The sequence below is a fragment of the Crinia signifera genome, chromosome 6 (assembly GCF_055691185.1).
Source record: "Crinia signifera chromosome 6, ASM5569118v1, whole genome shotgun sequence".
NCBI classification, from domain to species: Eukaryota; Metazoa; Chordata; class Amphibia; order Anura; family Myobatrachidae; genus Crinia; species Crinia signifera.
In genome coordinates this window covers 245,721,275-245,740,923 of record NC_139222.1, presented here as the reverse complement: position 1 = coordinate 245,740,923, position 19,649 = coordinate 245,721,275, and the positions used below count along the sequence as shown (strand labels likewise).

Genomic DNA, 19,649 nt, shown 5'->3' with positions numbered 1-19,649 from the left:
TTAGATGGACAAAACCATGTGCACTGCAGGTGGAGCAGATGTAACATGTGCAGAGAGAATTAGATTTGGGTGAGTTATTTTGTTTCTGTGCAGGGAAAATACTGACTGCTTTATTTTTACACTGCAATATAGATCTCACTTTGAAGTAAAACCCCACCCAAATCTAACTCTCTCTGCACAAGTATCTGCCCCACCTGCTTGGGATAGGCATATGAATATCTTTACAAATAATTGGGGATCAAATAGGGTTTGAGGTAACAATATGGTAAAAAAAAGGGGGGGGGGCAGACTAGATGGGCCAAATGGTTCTTATCTGCCGTCTCATTCTATGGGGTAAATTTACTAAAATGGGATTTCTATTGAAAATATGGGATGTTGCCCAGAGCAACCAGATTCTACTACTTATTTAGCACTATCTTGAAGATAAAAGTATCTGATTTGTTGCCCATAGCAACATCCCATCTGAAACAGAACCCCTATGTTTCACTTTACTGAACTTCAGCAAACTACAAACCACGTAATAAAAGCTTACACAAAAACACTAATATACCACAAAAACATTCCAAATGTCCCCTCACTCTTATGCTTCATGTAGGTGACAGGTACGTGCTGGACAGACCATCTGCCGCACCGCTCTGCATCCAGCACCCTCATAACAAGCTACACGATAAGATCATTGCCGTGGATAATGTCTAACCTCCAATCTGCAAGTACAACACGTTTGTATCCTCAGGCACCCTATGGACGCAGAGGCAGACTCAGTGCACTGGACCACATAGGGCTTCACAACCCTGCTATGCCACTACAGCTTATGTATCCTTGCCATACATAAGGTATACAGCCTGTTGGTGCATTCTGCACCAGAAATGCTACAATGTCAGCACATCCTGTGTCCAGGCTGTAGTGTTAACAGTGTATTTAACCTCTGCATTACTGCTGTTACCTGCTGTTAGCAATATCCAGCTGCCTAGATAAGGCCTAGTACGTCATATATCCATAAAATGCCCCTCTGAAGTGCAGTGTTCTTTTCCTGCACTTGTATTTCCTGCTGGCTAATTGCACCTTCCAAATGGAACAAGACCACCCTTGTGTCCAATAGGTATATACTGTAAAAGCACCACAATCACTTTCATGTTGTACCTGATAATGTATTCCTGTGTAATTGTTCCCATACATGTGAAGGGAGCTATATCCTCTGACTTCCCAAACATGGGGCCAATTTAGAGACACAATTGAATGAACAGAGTAAACTGATCCAGTTATATAGGGCAAGCTAAATCACCCGAATGCAAAAGGTTTTGTATAATGATCAGCACCTTGATGCGGTTGTCGTTCCACTAGATATAACAAGCACACCCGATACCACTGTTTGCAGTCTCCTACATTATGGAAATGGTGCAGTAGTATAGCGCTTGTTAACAGGTCACTCTGTGATTGGCTGGTGACCTAGGGCCAGATGTACTAAGCTTCAAAAGTGATAAAATGGAGAGTGATAAACAGCCAGCCAATCAGCTCCAACCTGCCATGTTACAGGCTGTGGTTGAAAAATGTCAGGTAGGAGCTGATTGGTTGGCTGTTTATCACTCTCCATTTTAGCACTTTTGAAGCTTAGTACATCTGGCCCCTAGTGAGAAGTGTTAACCATCTAATCCTTGATTACTCTACATGTTGGTGTTAGAATTGCCACCAATACATGTGAAATGAAAATGTACTAGTCAGGGGGCCATATTGTCTTGTGTGATTGTGCAGTGGTTAATGAGTAGACAAGTGTATGTATATACTATTTTGTTGTGTGTGTGTGTGTTTGTGTTTTATACTGTGTTGCTACGAAAACATGAGGCTCAAAATTCTATCTGGTCTTACCCGTTCGTTCCCCAACAAATAAACCAGAAATCTATACTATACCATATAGACAAAGTGACGTTTCATTTATTTTTGTATTTTTGCCCATTTTAGTGCAATAAAAACTTTGTCACATTCTAAAAAATACATTATTTACATAAATAACAAAAATAAAAGTCATGGTGCTCTTTCTTCAGGTCTCTTCCTATATACATATGATCATGCATAGCTCTTGGTGCTGGTGCGCACAGGATAGTTCATTGCGGGAAGCATACGGGTATTGCAGGAAGGCCGAAGAAGACACATTAGGCACTTGCAGTGATAACAGAGAGCACTGACATTAGGAATAGGATTAAGGCTTTCTGAAATGCCATTAATCTGTTTGTTACGTCTTTTAGTGCAAGTGACAGATCGGAAGGCGAAACTCCTGGTCACCGCTTCTCGCTTCTCTTTGGAATTTTAACTACAAGTTCCATTGGCTCTTTTTGCTTGTTGCTGTAGGACTGGCGAATCACGTTCACTGCCCGCTGGTGGGTTACGTTCTTCAGTGTTTCTCCGTCAATAGAGACCAGTTCATAGCCAGCCTTGAAATATAAGAAACTAAGAGTGAGCTACTCACATTATAATGCATTTCATTATTACTGATATTGGCATAGACATACTGTAGGAGGGGAAGTTACATAGGTCCCAGTAAGCAAATACTGAGAACTTAGAGGGTAGGAACTTGAACTCAGGCAATACAAACAAAGTGTAGAAATGTCCCAAGGTGCAGCCAGTCCCTGCAGCCACATATCCAAGTGGGGGACCACTATGCAATCCTCACTTGACGATATTCCTAAACAAAAGTTGAATCTGTTGGTGCTAAACTTTGTTTGCCTCCGAATTCAGTGAATTTTCTAGTGATATCGGATAATAAAATTTTTTTTTTTTTAAAAATGTGTATAAATAACACAATAATTCTAACAAACTTAATAATGTTACAAGAAGGGAACCCCAAGCTTCGTACCAGAACCCACACTGGGGTAAGTGCAGATGTGAATATAAAGGTATCTTTATATTAAAGGATCACCAAATGTGATAATGATAGAATAGTAGTAGTTATCAAACTTCACGTCACAAAGAAACCTTTATATGTCTAGAGTAATCTGTCATTTCAGTGAGTACGGTACGCACTTCAAGTTTGGGAACTACTACTATTCCTGATCATCCATCATTATCACATTTGGTGATCCTTTAAAATAAAGATATAAAGATACCTTTATATTCACAGCTGCACTTACCCCAGTGTGAGTTCTGGTACGAAGCTTGGGGTTCCCTTCTTGTAACACTATTAAGTTTGTTAGAATTATTGTGCTATTTATACACATTTTTGTATTTCTTTCATTTTCCTATATCATGAGAAAATTCACTGAATTCGGAGGCAAAGTTCAGCGCCAACAGATTCAACTTTTGGTTAGGAATAGCAATCAGGCAGTGCTGATGGCTGTTTAGCCCACAATGGGGTGATTGAGTCAGCTGCCAGTGGTCCTGTCATTTATTATTACCTTGAGTTTACCGCTGATAAAAGCCGCACCTCCTGGGAAGATCTTCTCTATTTTAACCATAGGTTGGACTTTTGATTCAATGCCACCAGAAATGCTGATTCCTGCAACAAATGAAAACAGGTGATTTATGATCTACATTGGTGAACGTTGGTGAATGGTAGATGACAAAGCTCAAGCAGAATCCGCCGCTCGACAACTGCCTAAATTACTAATGGATACAGACATCACTTCTTAACATACATTAGTAATTCTAGGTAAAACTTTACGGTTTAAATGAATAAGTAAAGAAGTTGCCTACAATCTCCCTTGAACTGGCAGCTTCCTGGGCTGCAGATCGCAAACAAAACACCGTAGGCCGTCCTACTGTATATGATGTATTGTATGCGATCCTGGCCAAGGCTGCCAGATCTGATAAATCTAGTGCAGCCCTTGTGATCTCCAGCGCCGATCCGATGTGCATCGGAATCAGATCTAAAACACATGCGATTTGACACTTTTGTATCCGATTTGTCGGAATCGGATGAAAAGGACCCAAATTGCACTAGTGTATAGGCACCCTTAAGAGTTTCAGCAGTAATCAAAGGCGCTTACACCTCTAGCACTGGATTCAGACACATTGGCCCCTTTTCTAGTCGAATCAGACGGATGCATATTTCAGACAGGAACCGAGTGCTCTTAGCCCTGCCTACCGCAAGGATCGCTCACACCGTCCGAATGCGGTAAGACGCAGAGTGAACGGACCGCAAATGGATGTTTCATGTGAATACCTCCCCTATCTGTGGGAACCTCTCCCATCCTCCGATGGTCGCCGACCATCGAATGATGTACCGAGTGGTCAGGCCGCACCGAATGCTCCAGACCACTCAGACATTTTTCCGAATGAAAGCAGGGATATGGGCGGCCAGCTGACATCCGGCTATGTCAGCTGTCCGCCCCACACTAGCCTCACGGCCGCATTACCATACCTACACCTAGCGTTTTCATGGGAACGCCCATGAAACGTGGGGCGTACGCATATGGTAATGAGCCAAAAACAGCCCTTCACGCCCCTCTCCACCCCCTGATCGGATGTTTCCGTACGAACATTTTCTGCACGGAACTCACGCCGTGTTCGTATGTGTGAGGCGTTCGCACATGCGCAGATACACCTCTGCACATGCGCAAACACCAACCATCGGACGTCCGAACACACACTGAGCCATCCGACTCAATCAGAATAAGGGCCATTGAGACTTTGTTCTGGAATGATGACACTGCAAACTTGTTCCAAGCATCTATAGATCTATGTATATTTATAGTGTTATAGTAAATGATTTCTATATAGAAGGATAATGCACACTACAGTTTCCACTTTTATAAGTACATTTGAAGAAAGTTCATAAAAGAAAACATTAGAACAAAAATGTGTTCCACAAAAGCTGGATGTCACCTTCCAAAGTGCAAAAGGAGAAGCCTGAGGCAAGTATTATTATTGCCCCTTTTCATTTATTTATTCTACTAAGGTCTGAATTCAATGCTATACAGTAGGTTTAACTGCCTCCGAGTACTTACTAATCTCTTACCTAGTCAATTGTGCTTTTCTTTAATTTTTGGTAGAACCCAATCAGGCAGTTTATGTTATCTACTGTAGATTAGCACCAGTATTGGTCATCTTTATTTAGTGCATTTAAGGTTTAAGCAGTGGCAGATTTTATCTATGGGGTACAGGACCGCAGCACCCCAGGTAAAATCCACCACCTCCTTGTCAGTGGCTTTGCATGACAGGCAGTCCCATTGGGAGGTGTTCCCTCCCTCCAGGACTGCCAGTCCGGGCTGTGCTAGGCAGAGAGCTGGGTTTCTGAAGGAAGCCACTCCCTGCCTTACTGTGCAGCCCTAGTCAGCTTCTATGGTCTGCAAACGATGAGTCAGGCTCGGCACCTGATAACTGTATCGTACAGGTGCTGGGACCCTGGCAGCGGAAACCGCCAGAGATCTGGCTGCGGAAACCCGGCGGCGTGCCAAGCAGCAGCCCCCTCCTACTTACAGGTAGGAGCGGCCACTGGGGTTAGCGTTTTCATAATACAACAGGTCTCATACCAGTAGCTGAAGCACAGTCCAAAATTCTAATAAGAGACGCACCAATTTACCCCAAACTCTGCCAAGCGTCACCAGCCGTGACTCACTGTCAGTGTAAAGCCACTGGTAACTGCCAAAACTGCAGCAGCAAAAGACAGGACATTGGATCATCAGCCCTCTATCGCAGCCTCCACAAACATCTACTGGCTAGCAATCTGCCCGCCCTATCTATGACAGATGAGTCTGGGTGCGGGCTGTTAATTAACAAGCCAGTAGCAGTTTGTTGGCTACGGAGGCTGGGGATGGGAGATCATTTTTTGTTTCTATTATTTGTTTTGTTAGAAGACATTTTAAGAGCCCATCTCCAGAGGACTAGTAAAGTCATGGGCTGCTAATGGTGCCCACACACAAAGTGATTCTCGGATGCATTTTGAAATTCAAATGCATCACTTACAGTTCACATCGCACTTGTTTCTTCTGTCTTGCGATGCGCGCTCCAGCGTAGTTCACAATGCACCGCGTTTCTTTTGCCTTGAGATGCGATGCACGCTCCCACGTAGTTCACAATGCACCTAGTTCAAATTGCACGCTATTTTAGTGTATCGCAAGAGATCTGTACCAGGGGCCTGATTCTGGTTCACTCGCAAAAGCAAATTCTCTTTAATAGACAAAACCATGCAGCACTGCAGGTGGGGCAGATGTGACCGGTGCAGAGAGAGTTAGATTTGGGTGTTATTTTGTTTCTGTGCAGAGTAAATTCTGGCTGCTTTATTTTTACACTGCAATATAGACATCAAGTACAAACTCCACCCAAATGTAATTCTCTTTGCACATGTTACATCTGCCCCACCTGCAGTGCTGCATGGTTTTGTCTATTAGAGAGAATTTGCTTTTGCGAGTGAACCAGAATCATGCCCTAGATGCGATCTATTATAAAACGCAGCACATATTGCACCGTGTGTGGGCACACTGGGTGCTGACTGGGTCTGAACCACACAACTGGATGAAGACAGTCAGTCATAAATGGGAGGACAGGTGCTAAGGGGAAAATGCACTAACACCCCCGTTTTCGGGGGTTTTACTGCATTTTCAAATGTACTAATGCCCGGCTGCCCCGTCAAGGGTATCGCCACCTTTGGGCACAGATCCTGACCCCCCCTGCCCCTGACTTGCCTTTCTCCAGGTCCTCCAGGTAAACTCCTCGCAACTCAGCCGGACGTCCTTTCGGCTGCAGGGGGTGGAGGAGGAGCCGGGGACAGCCTGCTTAGGCTTCCCAGCATGAGGGGAGGAGGAGGTGCCCAGAGATGTGACGGAGACCCCCCCCCGCACACAACCTCACAGGTATTGCAGGGGGCCTCCATCACCGCACTGCTAGCCACATATGTGACATATGTGTACATATGCGCTAGCATCGCTGCGATCGGGCGGGGAGGGGCAGCGATGTCTTTTAATACATCCTGCCCTAAGTGACAGCATACTAGCTCTCAGCAAGGGGGAGATGTCTTGGAGAGTGATAAAGTGGAGAGAGAGAGATAAGCTACCAAGCAGTCCCTAACTGTCATTTTTCTAATACAACATGCACCATGGCAGTTAGGGGCTGGTGAGTATTTTCTGTTTGAAAAATGACAGGAGCTGATTGACTAGTACTTTACCATTCTCCAAAGTTTAGTCCATCTCCGCCAAGGGAGAGTTTGCGAAGTGCTGAAAATACAAATGTCAGCTGACACAAGTTTCCTACGCGATCACATACTGTACCGCCCTCCAACATCACACAATCTGAAGAACTGAAGAAGGATATTTTTGAGGGAAAAAAAGAATAACTATATAAATATTCCCCACCTTAGGTCAATGAACGGTCTTCCCAAGGGGCCATCATGGTGCTGAGAGCATAGAAAAACTGCATGAAATGTGGTTCCGCTCTCTATTTTCCCACTCTTAACACAATTATATAATCAATCTTTACTTACATTGGTGAGAGCGAGGATACTCTGCAATCAGTACATACACCACATACAAAGCCCGGCCTATAATTATCCTGAGGACCACTCTCTTCATTAAGTTCATTTTGCACTTATCTGCTAAAGTGCTGCCTGGCTTCGCCGCGCTCATGTGTCAGATGAATCATGAGTGTTTTGTGCTATTGGAGAGGTCTCTTTTTACATGTGCCAGGTCCATGTACTTATGTCGGATACAGAGGGCTTGAAATGCACTTTCCTACAGAAGTGCAACTAAACTTTGCGCAATATGTTCCATTGTGTAAATGGATGATGCATTTACTGATCATTCACAAATGAAATCATTTTGCAGTAAGACAAAGGCTGTAATAAAGACGTACCGACATCCCCATAGCTTACAGACATAATCCCAGCAACAACAATAAAGGGCCTGATTCAGACCCAATCGTGTGTGGGGGGTGAATTCTGCCCTGTTTTCAATAATGCGCATGTGTAGACTCCCTGTGCGAATGCCTTCGGTGAGTATCAAACCCGCAGGGAAGGGGGCGGAAGCAGCATTCTCATGAAATACTGTAGCTGGACGTTCCCCTGGGAATGCAGGCGGATCAATGCCTGCTTCGGGCAAGCATCACATGACATCACCGCCTGCCCCCTTTTTGGCCATCTCCGTCGGAAATAAAAGCCAGTCTAGACCAGTGGTGTCAAACTTGTGGCCCTCCAGCTGTATTGGAACTACATGTCCCAGCATGCCAGATTTTATATAATGGATTGTGAAAACTGCAGCAGGGCATGCTGGGACGTGTAGTTCCACAACAGCTGGAGGGCCAGGAGTTTGACACCACTGGTCTAGACTGGCTTTTATTTGTGAACCGGAAGAAAATAATTTGATGGATGGCCACGTGTGTGGCCGAAAGCGAGGGGAGGTGTAAGAGTACACATCCCCTTGCATTCAAATAGTGGCTGGGTGGCATTTACCTAGTCTGCTATTACTCTCTTTACATGTTTACAATTAGTCATTTATATTATATTATGCTATAAAATATCTATATCTGACATGTGCCGTCAGAGGCGGACAGTTATGTCGGGTGCTCGTCCCATGCCACTGGTTCCGTTGATAGGTTGAGAGTGTCTAAGTTGACGGTCAATAGGTCCACCGCTATTGGTCGACAGGCACAAGGTTGACATGGACAATAGGTCAGCAAGTCAACATTGTCAAAAGATCGACACAGGCAACATGCGAATGGTCACCACATGAAAAGGTCTATATGAGCTTTTCGCTAAATTTTTTCTTTCTATTTCATGGTTCCACGTGGTCCACAACTGGGAATGGTACAGTGTGCCTGAAGCATGGCAAGCGAAGAGAGCCATGCGAGGGTACACGTCAACCAATCTCAACATCGAAACCAAAAAACTCACGATGACCATTGCCATGTTGACCCTGTGTCTGTGGACCATTCATGGTCAATCTTTGACTCCCCGAGTCACAACAGAGCGGTTTCAGCCCACTTCCACAAATAACACAGGTTGGTGCGACTACACAGAAAGTTGACACCACCGGGACAAATGTTGTATAGCTCACCCAATGATTGCTTCATTTTAGAGATTGTTACAGTCACAAGGTCATATTCCTCCTCATTCCCATTGCTGAAGCCATTTTGGGAAACTGGATCAGCATCGAAGGGAATTGCCTCCAATGTTACAGGTTTTAGCTTGATATCAAGGTTTGGTGGACTCATAGAGACACCTCTGAATATCTGAGATAAGATTGGCCGGGATTTCTTGGGTTTATTGAGCACAGAATAAGCAGTGTCCTTCTCTCTAGATCTGCTGCGAGTAGTTCTTGATGCTTTTGAGTTGTCGCTGGTGTCCTTTTGATCTTTTCTACTCCTTGTAGGCAAAGACTGGTTATCCCCAGGCAGTGATAAGGAGCGGTCACCGGACCCTTGAGATAAATTAGAAGACTTTGAGGATTCGGTAAGGAGCCAATTTGGCCTTGCAGGCCTAGAGGAAGACTTTTTAAAAGTTATATTTTGGGCATCGTAGGAATCGACTGGCACATCTTCAAGTGGGAGAAAGTTTTTGGAATGTGTCTTTTTTACATCTTTTGTATCCGATACCTGCAACCTCTCCATTTCCCCTTGTAGCGCTCGCTCACTGTTCGCATCATCCGCTAGCTTAAGTTGGAACGTTCCTCTGTGATCTAAAACAACATAAACATAATAATGATAATAACAGTACAAATGCAAAGCTTGGGAATATAAAAGCTGCATCTGTATAATAAGCTGAAGAGTGTGTGTGTGCGTGTCTGTCGCATTGCAGACACACCGTGGCACTCAGAGCCACCAAATTCAGCAACAAGGTACCTCTTGACCTGTTGGTGTGCACCTCAAAGCCGTTTTTGGGAAATTTCACTTAGAAATAAAAAAAAACACCAAGGTTTAATTTGGTGAGGAGTAGTTAGCCTTTTATATAAAAGAGGGGAGGAGTAGTTAGCCCGTTCATGGGAAACGCTGAGCGTTCCCATATGCTAATGGGCCAGCACGTTGCCCCACAAACCCCCACCCTGTTCGCAAGCATGGGTGCACGCACCAAGTGCATGCACATTTGCAGAGATGCCCAATACAAAAACATTGACCCGGTGCGAACGCATGCTGGCCTGCGAACGGACCAGAATAAGGTCCAATATGCGGCTGATTTAGAATAAGGTCCAATATGCGGCTAATTCACAGTTGGGAGCAAAGCAAAATAAACAAGTAGATTTGCACCTTGGTAAAACCATGCAACAGTGAAGAGAGGTTTGGCCTCAGAGAGAGATAAAGTAATAGCCAAAAAGCTCATAACTGCCATGCTACAGGCTGTATATAAAAATGGCAAAGGCTGGTTGGTTTTCTCCATCCACTTTATCTCTCTTCAAAGCTTACATAGGCTTGGGTGGGACAGTGAAATCTAAATTGTGATTCAGTATGTGTGACTAGTGGAGGGAACGCTGGTGGTCCGAATTCCCTGACAGTGGCATCACGCTAAACAGGATCTTGACAGGGGCAAGGTAAAAGTGGAATACTCTGCAGTATATTGGCATCCGATCCCCCTTGAGCTGCCTGGGACCTTCCTGGGCGGCAGGACCGCATGCAATACATTACATGTGGTCCTTCTGCATGCGATCCCTGTTCCCTGCTGCATGGAGGGGATGCATATTTGCATCACGTATAATCTCCGACTCGGATCCAATGCGAACGGGACCGTGCATCGGATCAGATGTCAACACAGGTCCGGTTTGGATACTTTGGTACTTGTGAGTTATCTGGACGCCCGATTTTTTGATTGTATGCCTTAAGTTAAGGCATACAATCAGATGCGATGCGATATCGCATCGCATCGCATGCGACCATCGGATGCGATGACCCGATTTTTCCATAGGAATCAATGTTAAAATGATTCCTATGGAAAAAGGGGTCCTTTTCATACCCCTACTATCCAAGTGGGCATGGAGTTGGATATAAACCTGTGGCGAGCGTAGCGAGCCACCGAGCCCGAAGCGTGGCGAGCGAAGCGAGCCCCGCGAGGGGACGGTATTCCGTGTCCCCCCCGCGGGGCTCGCTACGCTCGCCACGCTTCGGGCTCGGTGGCTCGCTACGCTCGCCACAGGTTTATATCCAACTCCATGCCCACTTGGATAGTAGGGGTATGAAAAGGACCCCTTTTTCCCATTGAATTCCATGTTAAAATGGACTCAGTCCATTTTAACATTGATTCCTATGGAAAAATCGGGTCATCGCATCGCATCGCATCGCATCCGATGGTCGCATGCGATGCGATGCGATGTGCCCGATCCGACCCGATTTAGAAATCGGGCGTCCGGATAACTCACAAGTACCGATACTTTTCACCCGATCCGTCGGGATCAGATGACAACAGGCCAAATCAGACCTGTGTATGGGCAACTTAAGTATACTGTTTTTTTTTTTTTACTTGCACAAAATAGTTTCATTTTAAAAAGTTATTAATAGATACATCTTATTAATATATGGAAACAGTTTATATAATGAATAATCCAAAATAGTATTCACTGACTCATTACTGACCAGGAACCGGAGTGACAAGATGCTTCTTTGGGAGTGTGTCGTATCTGGGGGGTCTGAGTGCAGGAGATGTCACTGGAAGGAATATACAAAATAAAATATTATTGAGAAACTGATTTATTTTTTTTGTTAAATAAAACTGTTGTACCAGGTTTACATACACCACCCATATCATAACTGGACACATTGTGGGACTATATATACATCTGGACCCCTATAAAAACACCCTGAGGGAGTGAAATGAGAACTCATTCATTCACTATGTATATATACTGATTACCTTGGTCTCCCAGCAAAAGAACTGCACCGATTACAGCTGGTACAATACACAGCTGTCAGGCTGTTACCCAACCAGCCCTGTTCTAGTCACATAACTCCCATTCTCTACTCCCTTCACTGTCTGCCCATAAAATGGCAAATCATTTTTAAGATCAACTTACTAAGTTTCAAAACCCTACATGACCAAGGCCCAAGGCTTCTGATTCCATACTGGCCCACCCGATTACTGTGATCTGTAAATGAAGGACCAAGGATACCAAGGATCTTCCAAAATTAATCTGCCAGGCGGTGCTCCGATGGAGACACCACTGGCGCGCACCTACATAGTGGTATGCCCGGAAATTTTCCGGGACAGCCCTCTACAGCAGCGCAGCTGAGCTTGGAAAATTTCCGGGCATACCACTTAAGTGGTTAAGCACCTTCTAGAAGATAATAGATAGATTCTGATCGGTTGCTATCGGCAACATCCCATCTTCTGAAAAAACTGATCTTAGTAAATTGACCCCAATGTGTCTAAGATGATACATACATGAAATAAGTACTACTTTCACAAAAATGTATATTTTGGGGGAATAGGGTGTGGGGGTTTTGGGTCTGTCAGACATTGTTGATGTATGCAGAAGTGTCACCAGGTCCTGTGAGGTCACACATTGGCCCTTATTCAGATCTGATTGCAGTACAATTTGTTTCTCAAAATGGGCAAAACCATGTGAACTGCAGGTGGGGCAGATGTAACATGCTTCATAACAGCTGGAGAGCCCCAGGTTGGCCATACTTGCTCTAGTCTATGACCAGTGGAACAATATGCAGCAGACAAAATTTTGGCGGATATTTAGATCTACAGTACAACATGTGACAAAAGGCAGCCATATAACATGACGGCAGTTTCTATTCTGTCAGTAAATAGATGATGCATATCCACATTTAGGCCCTTATTCAGATCTGATCGCAGTACAATTGTGATTGGAAAATGGTCAAAACCATGTGCACTGCAGGTGGGGCAGATGTAACATGTGCAGAGAGAGTTAGATTTGGGTGGGGTGTGCTGAAACTGAAATCTAAATTGCAGTGCAAAAATAAAGCAGCCAGTATTTACCCTGCACAGAAACAAAATAACTCACACAGTGCACATGGTTTTCCCCATTTTCCAATCACATTTGTACTGCGATCAGATCTGAATAAGGGCCTTAGTATCCTGAATACACTAACTTTAGGTAAATTAAGTGTGTTAGATGATCTGCACCATTGAAGACCCCCCATTAGTAGTTGTATTTTTCTTGACATTTCACCTCATAAACATGGGCCCCATACATCAGGCAGCAAATGGGGAAATTCCGCATTCTGGGTTGGGGGTTCTAGGAAATCTGTCAGTACAGCAATTATTGGTAGTCTGTGCATGCAAGCACCTTAAGGCCACCATACACTAGTGTGAGGTATTAGAAACCATACACATACCCTCCAACATGACCCATTCCATTAGGTACAAAATGCTCTGTTTATGGACTTCCCTGCCAGTTGCAGTTACAGAGGTGAGCCTGCAGCACAGTCCAATATTCAAAAAGGGGAGCCACACCTACTGCCACCCCAAACATCACTGTCTTGGACTCACTGGCAGTTGATGTGACCCCCCTCTTTGAATTTTGGACTGTGCTCAGGGCCGGTGCAAGGCACCGGAGCGCCCCAGGCGAGGGGGGGTGGGGCGCCCCGGTGCCTACGGGGGGGGGGGACCTGCGGCACTGTGCGATCTGGCGGCGGATACCAAACCCAGCAGCGCTTCCCGCGCCGCCGCCTGGCTGCCGGATAGCGCGCATCACTGCAGGGACCCCGCCGCCAGATCACACAGTGCCGCAGGTACCCGGCACGGACACCCCTGCAGCCTCCATGCGAGAGGCGAGGGGCGAAGTGCCGCCCTCCAGTGGCTGGCGCCCTAGGCAAATGCCTAGATTTGCCTAGTGGTGGCGCCGGCCCGGACTGTACTGCAGCCTCACCTCTGTTACTGCCACTGGCAGGGAAGTCCAGGAACAGAGCATTTTGTACCTAATGGAATGGGTCATGTTGGAGGGTATGCGTACAGTGTTCTGAGTGTAGCAAAGCACCTGACCAAAAGCATTGCAAGTGAAGCGGTAAACTAATTGGGGCACCACGTGCTCAGGTGTCGAAACTGACACAAAAACCCCCATAAAAAAATGTCAACCTTTTGCTTGCATCGACGCGTATGTTTAACTTTTGGTGTCAACCTAATATACCACACCCTTTGCATGATGTTTCCCTTTAGCGCACCAGCAGTGGAGGAAGCTGAGCACTGGCAGCTGTGCACACGACGAGGAGGAGAAAATGGAAAATCCTGACTGTTCCGGAACCACCTCTGCCTTTTAATGGACACCCTGGTGCTGGAATGTACTGTGGGAGTTGAGCATTCCTTATCACTCACCCCGTAACCATGTCCGATTAAGGATATTTTAAGGATCAATCCCAAAATATTATAGCGTGTAGATGTAACACATGGGCCAAGGAAAACATGACTAATTTTATATTAATGTGGACTGTCTCCTCATACCGAGCAGGGAGCCATTTCTTGCCAACTGTGGTATTGAAATAGCCTCTATAGCAATACGCCTGGTGAGCAAAGGGGATGCAGTGTCAAATATAAACCAAATAAACCTGATATTGGCAGTTTGCAGACGGAGCTGGTGGCGGCTGCGTGTGAGAATTACGTCATCTCCCTCTATCCCTTTTAAAACTCAGCTATAACCACGCTATACGCTATGTTGCCAGCGCACACAAGACTGTTATACACAGCTGTTATGCAAATCAATCTTATTATGGAGTCTGCAATATACTGACCACAGCCTTTTCCATATTGTTAATACAGGTGAAGATACAAGTAACCAAATGTGATTTATCAATCACACATGTATCAGAGTGGAGAAGTTGTCCATAGCAACAATCAGCTTCTATCTGGCATTTGCCAAGTACATACTATAAAAGAAAAGCTAGCAGCTGATTGGTTGTCGGCTTGTCCATTTCTTCACCATTATAAGGTTTGATACGTTTCTCACAGTCTAAATAAGTAACCGCATGTAATATACTATATACAGAGAATGGGAAGCGGTCATCTATTAGAATGAACGGTACTCTTTACCTAGAAGGGCGCCCGCGATTGGAATCGCGGGCGTCGGGGGTAAAAAATCGCGGCCATCGTGGGTAAATCGCGGGTACATTAAAAACGGATGACCGCGATTTTCCCATAGGGATCAATGTTAAAAACGGCGATTGACCGCGATTTTAATGTTAAATGCCTCAATGCCCGCGATTTGGCCATAGGAATCAATGTTAAATGGGCCACAGAGCCCTAATAGTCACCGTGAACTCTGAAATGGCCCCCACAATTGTTAACGCCACCCCACGATCAACGTGAACCCGAAGCGTGGCGAGCGCAGCGAGCCCGCGAGGGGCGGCGGTACGCGTCCTCCGACCTTTTCATGCCCTACTATCCACGTCGGCGTGGAGTTGAGAATAGAATAGTGTGGCGAGCTCAGCGAGCCACCGAGCCCGAAGCGTGGCGAGCGCAGCGAGCCCCGCGAGGGGACGCGGATACCTTCACAGGTAAACGCGTCCCCTCGCGGGCTTCACAGGTGTCCGCTTTTCGCCACGGACACCTGTGAAGCCCGCGAGGGGACGCGTATAACTGTGAAGGTATCCGCGTCCCCTCGCGGGGCTCGCTGCGCTCGCCACGCTTCGGGCCTCGGTGGCTCGCTGCGCTCGCCACACTATTCTATTCTCAACTCCACGCCGACGTGGATAGTAGGGCATGAAAAGGTCGGAGGACGCGTACCGCCGCCCCTCGCGGGCTCGCTGCGCTCGCCACGCTTCGGGTTCACGTTGATCGTGGGGTGGCGTTAACGTGACTATTAGGGCTCTGTGGCCCATTTAAATGCCTATGTAAAATCGCGGGCATTGAGGCATTGAACACTAAAATCGGGTCCAATCTCATTTTTAACATTGGTCCCTATGGGAAATCGCGGCCATCGCGGGCATCGCGTCGCACCCGATTTTTAGTGCATTCGATGGTCGCGATGGTCGCCCTTCTAGGTAAAGAGTACCGAATGAACTTAGGTCTACAGTCATTAGGTCGACCCCACTAGGTCGACTGACAGGAGGGTCGACCTGACTTAAGGTCGACATGGGCCAAGGTCGACATGACTTAAGGTCGAATTTGCATAAAGGTCGACATGAGGAAGGTCGACTAGTCATAAGGTCGACATGGGTTTTTCACTGTTTTTTGAGCGGACATGTGCCGACAGGCGGTATTTCATGCCCTACCATCCACTAGGGCGTGATGGGAGAATAAAATAGTGTGCCGAGCGCAGCGAGGCACCGTGCCCGAAGCATTGCGAGCGAAGCGAGCGATGCGAGGGTCCGATTCTCATTGACAACTGTGTCCATGTCGACTGTGTCGACATTCGGATCAAAAAACAATGAAAAACCCATGTCGACCTTATGACCAGTCGACCTTCCTCATGTCGACCTTTATGCAAATTCGACCTTAAGTCATGTCGACCTTGGCCCATGTCGACCTTAAGTCAGGTCGACCTTCCTGCCAGTCGACCTAGTGGGGTCGACCTAATGACTGTAGACCTAAGTTCATTCTGACAGATGTACCGCTTCCCAGAGAATACACATTGCAGTCAGTATTGTATAACATTCCGTATCAGACGGGGATGGATCATTGGACAGACAGCAACTAGGTCGATCATCATTAGGTCGACACCACTAGGTCGACATGCGGGAAGGTCGACATGGGTTAGGGCGACCGGGTCATTAGGTTGACATGCATAAGGTCGACATGGGATTTTTCACTTTTTATTTGGTCCCGAATGTCGACGCAGTCGACATGGACACTGAAACATAGCACTGCTGAGCTCGGCATGCTTCAGGCACGGTTCCTCGCTGCGCTTGGCACACTGTTTTATTCTCCCACCATGGGCGAAAAATGCGATTTTTAAAGGTGCGATTTTGTAAGCAAAAAAATCGCACCTTTAAAAATCGCTTTTTTTTGCCCTGAATTCGCATATGTAATGAGATACGACTTCGCGGCAAAAAAGTGCAATATGGTGCGATTTCGGGCGATTTTTAGTCATGAAAATGTGCGCATTTTAAAACATGCGATTTTGTGTAAAAAAAAAAAAAAAAACGGGAAAAAAAACTATGTGGGGTCCCCCCTCCTGAGCATATCCAGCCCGGGCTGAAAGAGCAGGTCCTCGTTTCATAAAATCACAGGAGCAAAGTCGGAGTTCCGTGGATTTTATAAAACCAGCACCAGGCTCAAGGGCCGGTCCTGAATCCCAAAATATGGGGGACAAAATGAGTAGGGGTCCCCCGTATTTCAACCTAATACATGCCGACCTTCAGTCATGCTGACTTTCATGCATGTCGACCTAATGCTTATAGACCTAGTGACCGTATCCCGTATCAGACACAGAACCAGCTCAGCTGGAAGCAGATAACCGCAGCTGTGCCCGCATACATCTGGCCTCCTTTTGCTTTGGACAGCCCTCTAGTTGTGACTCTGTAGAGCCAGGTGTATCGGCACTCAGTTCTGAATCAGGCCCTCTGCCTGACTAAGGTTAGACAGCCATAACGACAATATGTATCAGTGCTTAATATATTACCAGCATGTAGGACCCTTTTTCATCCACCACCCAAAACAACCTTATGATGCCTTGTACAATAAATCTAAGTTGATCACGGGAATCGCATTGTGTTTTACAGCTGGGGACGCAGATTAAACCAGAGTCCCAAGGGATGTGAGCCAGGGTCTCCAGCAAGCCTGTGATTATTCTGACATCGGAGTCACTGACCTCGAAACCACCCCTCATAGAACAAAGGTTTGACTATCGTGATGGCGAATTCAGAAATCAACGAATAAGCACCAAATCATACTCTGAGGGGTACTGTTGGGTGAATGAGACGACTCAGCGACTTAGAGCTCCATTCCCACAAACATTCTATGGACAAGGGGATGCATAGGAAGGGTGGCTGCTTGTGACGTTATCTGTGTTAGCTTACAAGATGTAAAACAGGCTCCGCCTCTGTGTCAGTGTTATATGTATTATTAGCTGGAAGATTTGCATATTCCTGAGTGAGGGATTAACATGAAGATGTACAGCGTTCTACTTAATTCTATGTCATTGCAGACAATTACCTCAGTGTTAAACTGCTAACATCAGGTGACTGTGATCATGTGATGGACATATTACCATTATGGGATCTGGATGATAGGTCAAAAGTCTAGATTGACAGTTAGTAGCTCGACGCCATATGGCAGATATGCACAGGTCAACAAAGACAAAAGTTTGGCACAAGCAAAAAATCTATATAACGATGGTCAACACCTGTTCATATGTTTTTAACAATTTATTTTCTTATTTAAAAAAAAATGTCATACTTTACCATCCACTGTGTTAGGAGCTGCACGGGCAGCGCCTCCGCTCGCCCGGCAGTCTCCTCTGTTCTTCCGGCGGTTGCCGGGTTACCGCGACGCCGTCGCGTCATCAGCCGGGAGCTTCCGGCAGGCAGTCAGGCTGCCGGCGTACAACCCCTTCCTCCCCTGCCGCAGCGGTTGCCAAGGCGACGGGGGACGCCTGGCGGCCGCAGGGAGGAAGGGGTGTGCATGACGCCGCACGCAGCGTCAGGGTAGCGCTTGGCGCGCTATTTAAACCTGGTTGCTGGAGCACTCAGAGGCCGGCTATAGCTCTTGATTTGGCGTCCTGAGTGTTTCCGGTTCCAGGCTCCTGCTCACCCGTGGTTCCTGTTTTCCAGTCCCTGTTCCTGGCTGCCTCCAGAATCCTTGCTTGTGTCTGCCTGCCGATCTCTTGGTGTTCAGATAAGTTGGGACATTCTCACTCCTTGCTTCCCATATTGTGTATTGTTACACCCGTCAGCAGTTCTTATTGTGTCAGCATATTGTGTATTGTTACACCCGTCAGCAGTTCTTATTGTCTCAGCATATTGTGTATTGTTACACCCGTCAGCAGCTCTTATTGTGTCAGCATATTGTGTATTGTTACACCCGTCAGCAGTTCTTATTGTGTCAGCATACTGTGTATTGTTACACCCATCAGCAGGTCTGATTGTGTCAGACTACCGTGTATTGTTACTCTTGCTCAGCATCTGGGTACACCTCGTGTATTGTGATACCAGTCAGTTTGGCCACGGTACATTGTCTTGCCTGTTGCCCACAGCATTAGCACCGCGGGACCCAGCCCAGTCCGCTATCCACTGACACCCCCTCCGTGGGGCAGGGTGGTTCTCGCCTCTTTGGTTGTTAGGTAGATTTCCCCTTGTTTACCTCCGGCCTTGGCGGCTGCGTTGTCACTAGTAAGACCAGGTGGCATCGGGGTGGGAGCCTGACTAACGGGCTCCCACGAACGCGGCTATTATTGGTGAAGGTTAGCTTAGCACGCATCCGCCAACTCCAAGGGGTAACAACGGAGTTAGGGTAGGCGAGATCTCCCTGTTCCTAACATTATAGCCGGCCCATACTTCACCCAACTTCCAGTCAGCTATTATGGATCCGGCCCAGCAGGCTGCTAATCACGCTCTGGCGGGGCAGATGCATACTCTTACTCAAGAGCTTCAGAAATTGACCCTCCGGGTAAACTCACAAGAGGAACGGGTGCAAGGGGTCTTATCCTCATCTAGAAACCCCGAACCCAAGTTGAGTCTCCCGGACCGGTTTTCCGGGGAACGTTCCCAGTTTTTTAACTTTAGAGAGTCATGTAAACTTTATTTCAAACTCCGCCCGGCCTCCTCTGGCGTGGAATCCCAGCGTGTGGGAATGGTCATCTCCCTGTTACAAGGAGACCCTCAGACCTGGGCGTTTGGCCTTCCCG

At 46.5% G+C, this 19,649-nt stretch overlaps 1 protein-coding gene across 1 annotated transcript in view; it reads right to left on the bottom strand.

Moving 5' to 3' along the window:
* Positions 1–1,904: 1,904 nt before the first annotated feature.
* PDZD7 (PDZ domain containing 7) overlaps positions 1,905–19,649 on the bottom strand; it is a 78,840-nt gene continuing 61,095 nt past the window's right edge. The window contains exons 13-16 of the mRNA XM_083149218.1: positions 11,479–11,550; positions 8,976–9,596; positions 3,387–3,487; positions 1,905–2,426 (exon numbers count right to left, since the gene is read on the bottom strand). Of these exons, the coding sequence (XP_083005344.1) occupies positions 2,274–2,426; positions 3,387–3,487; positions 8,976–9,596; positions 11,479–11,550 (947 nt within the window). The 3' untranslated portion in view covers positions 1,905–2,273. The remainder of the gene's footprint in view (positions 2,427–3,386; positions 3,488–8,975; positions 9,597–11,478; positions 11,551–19,649) is intronic.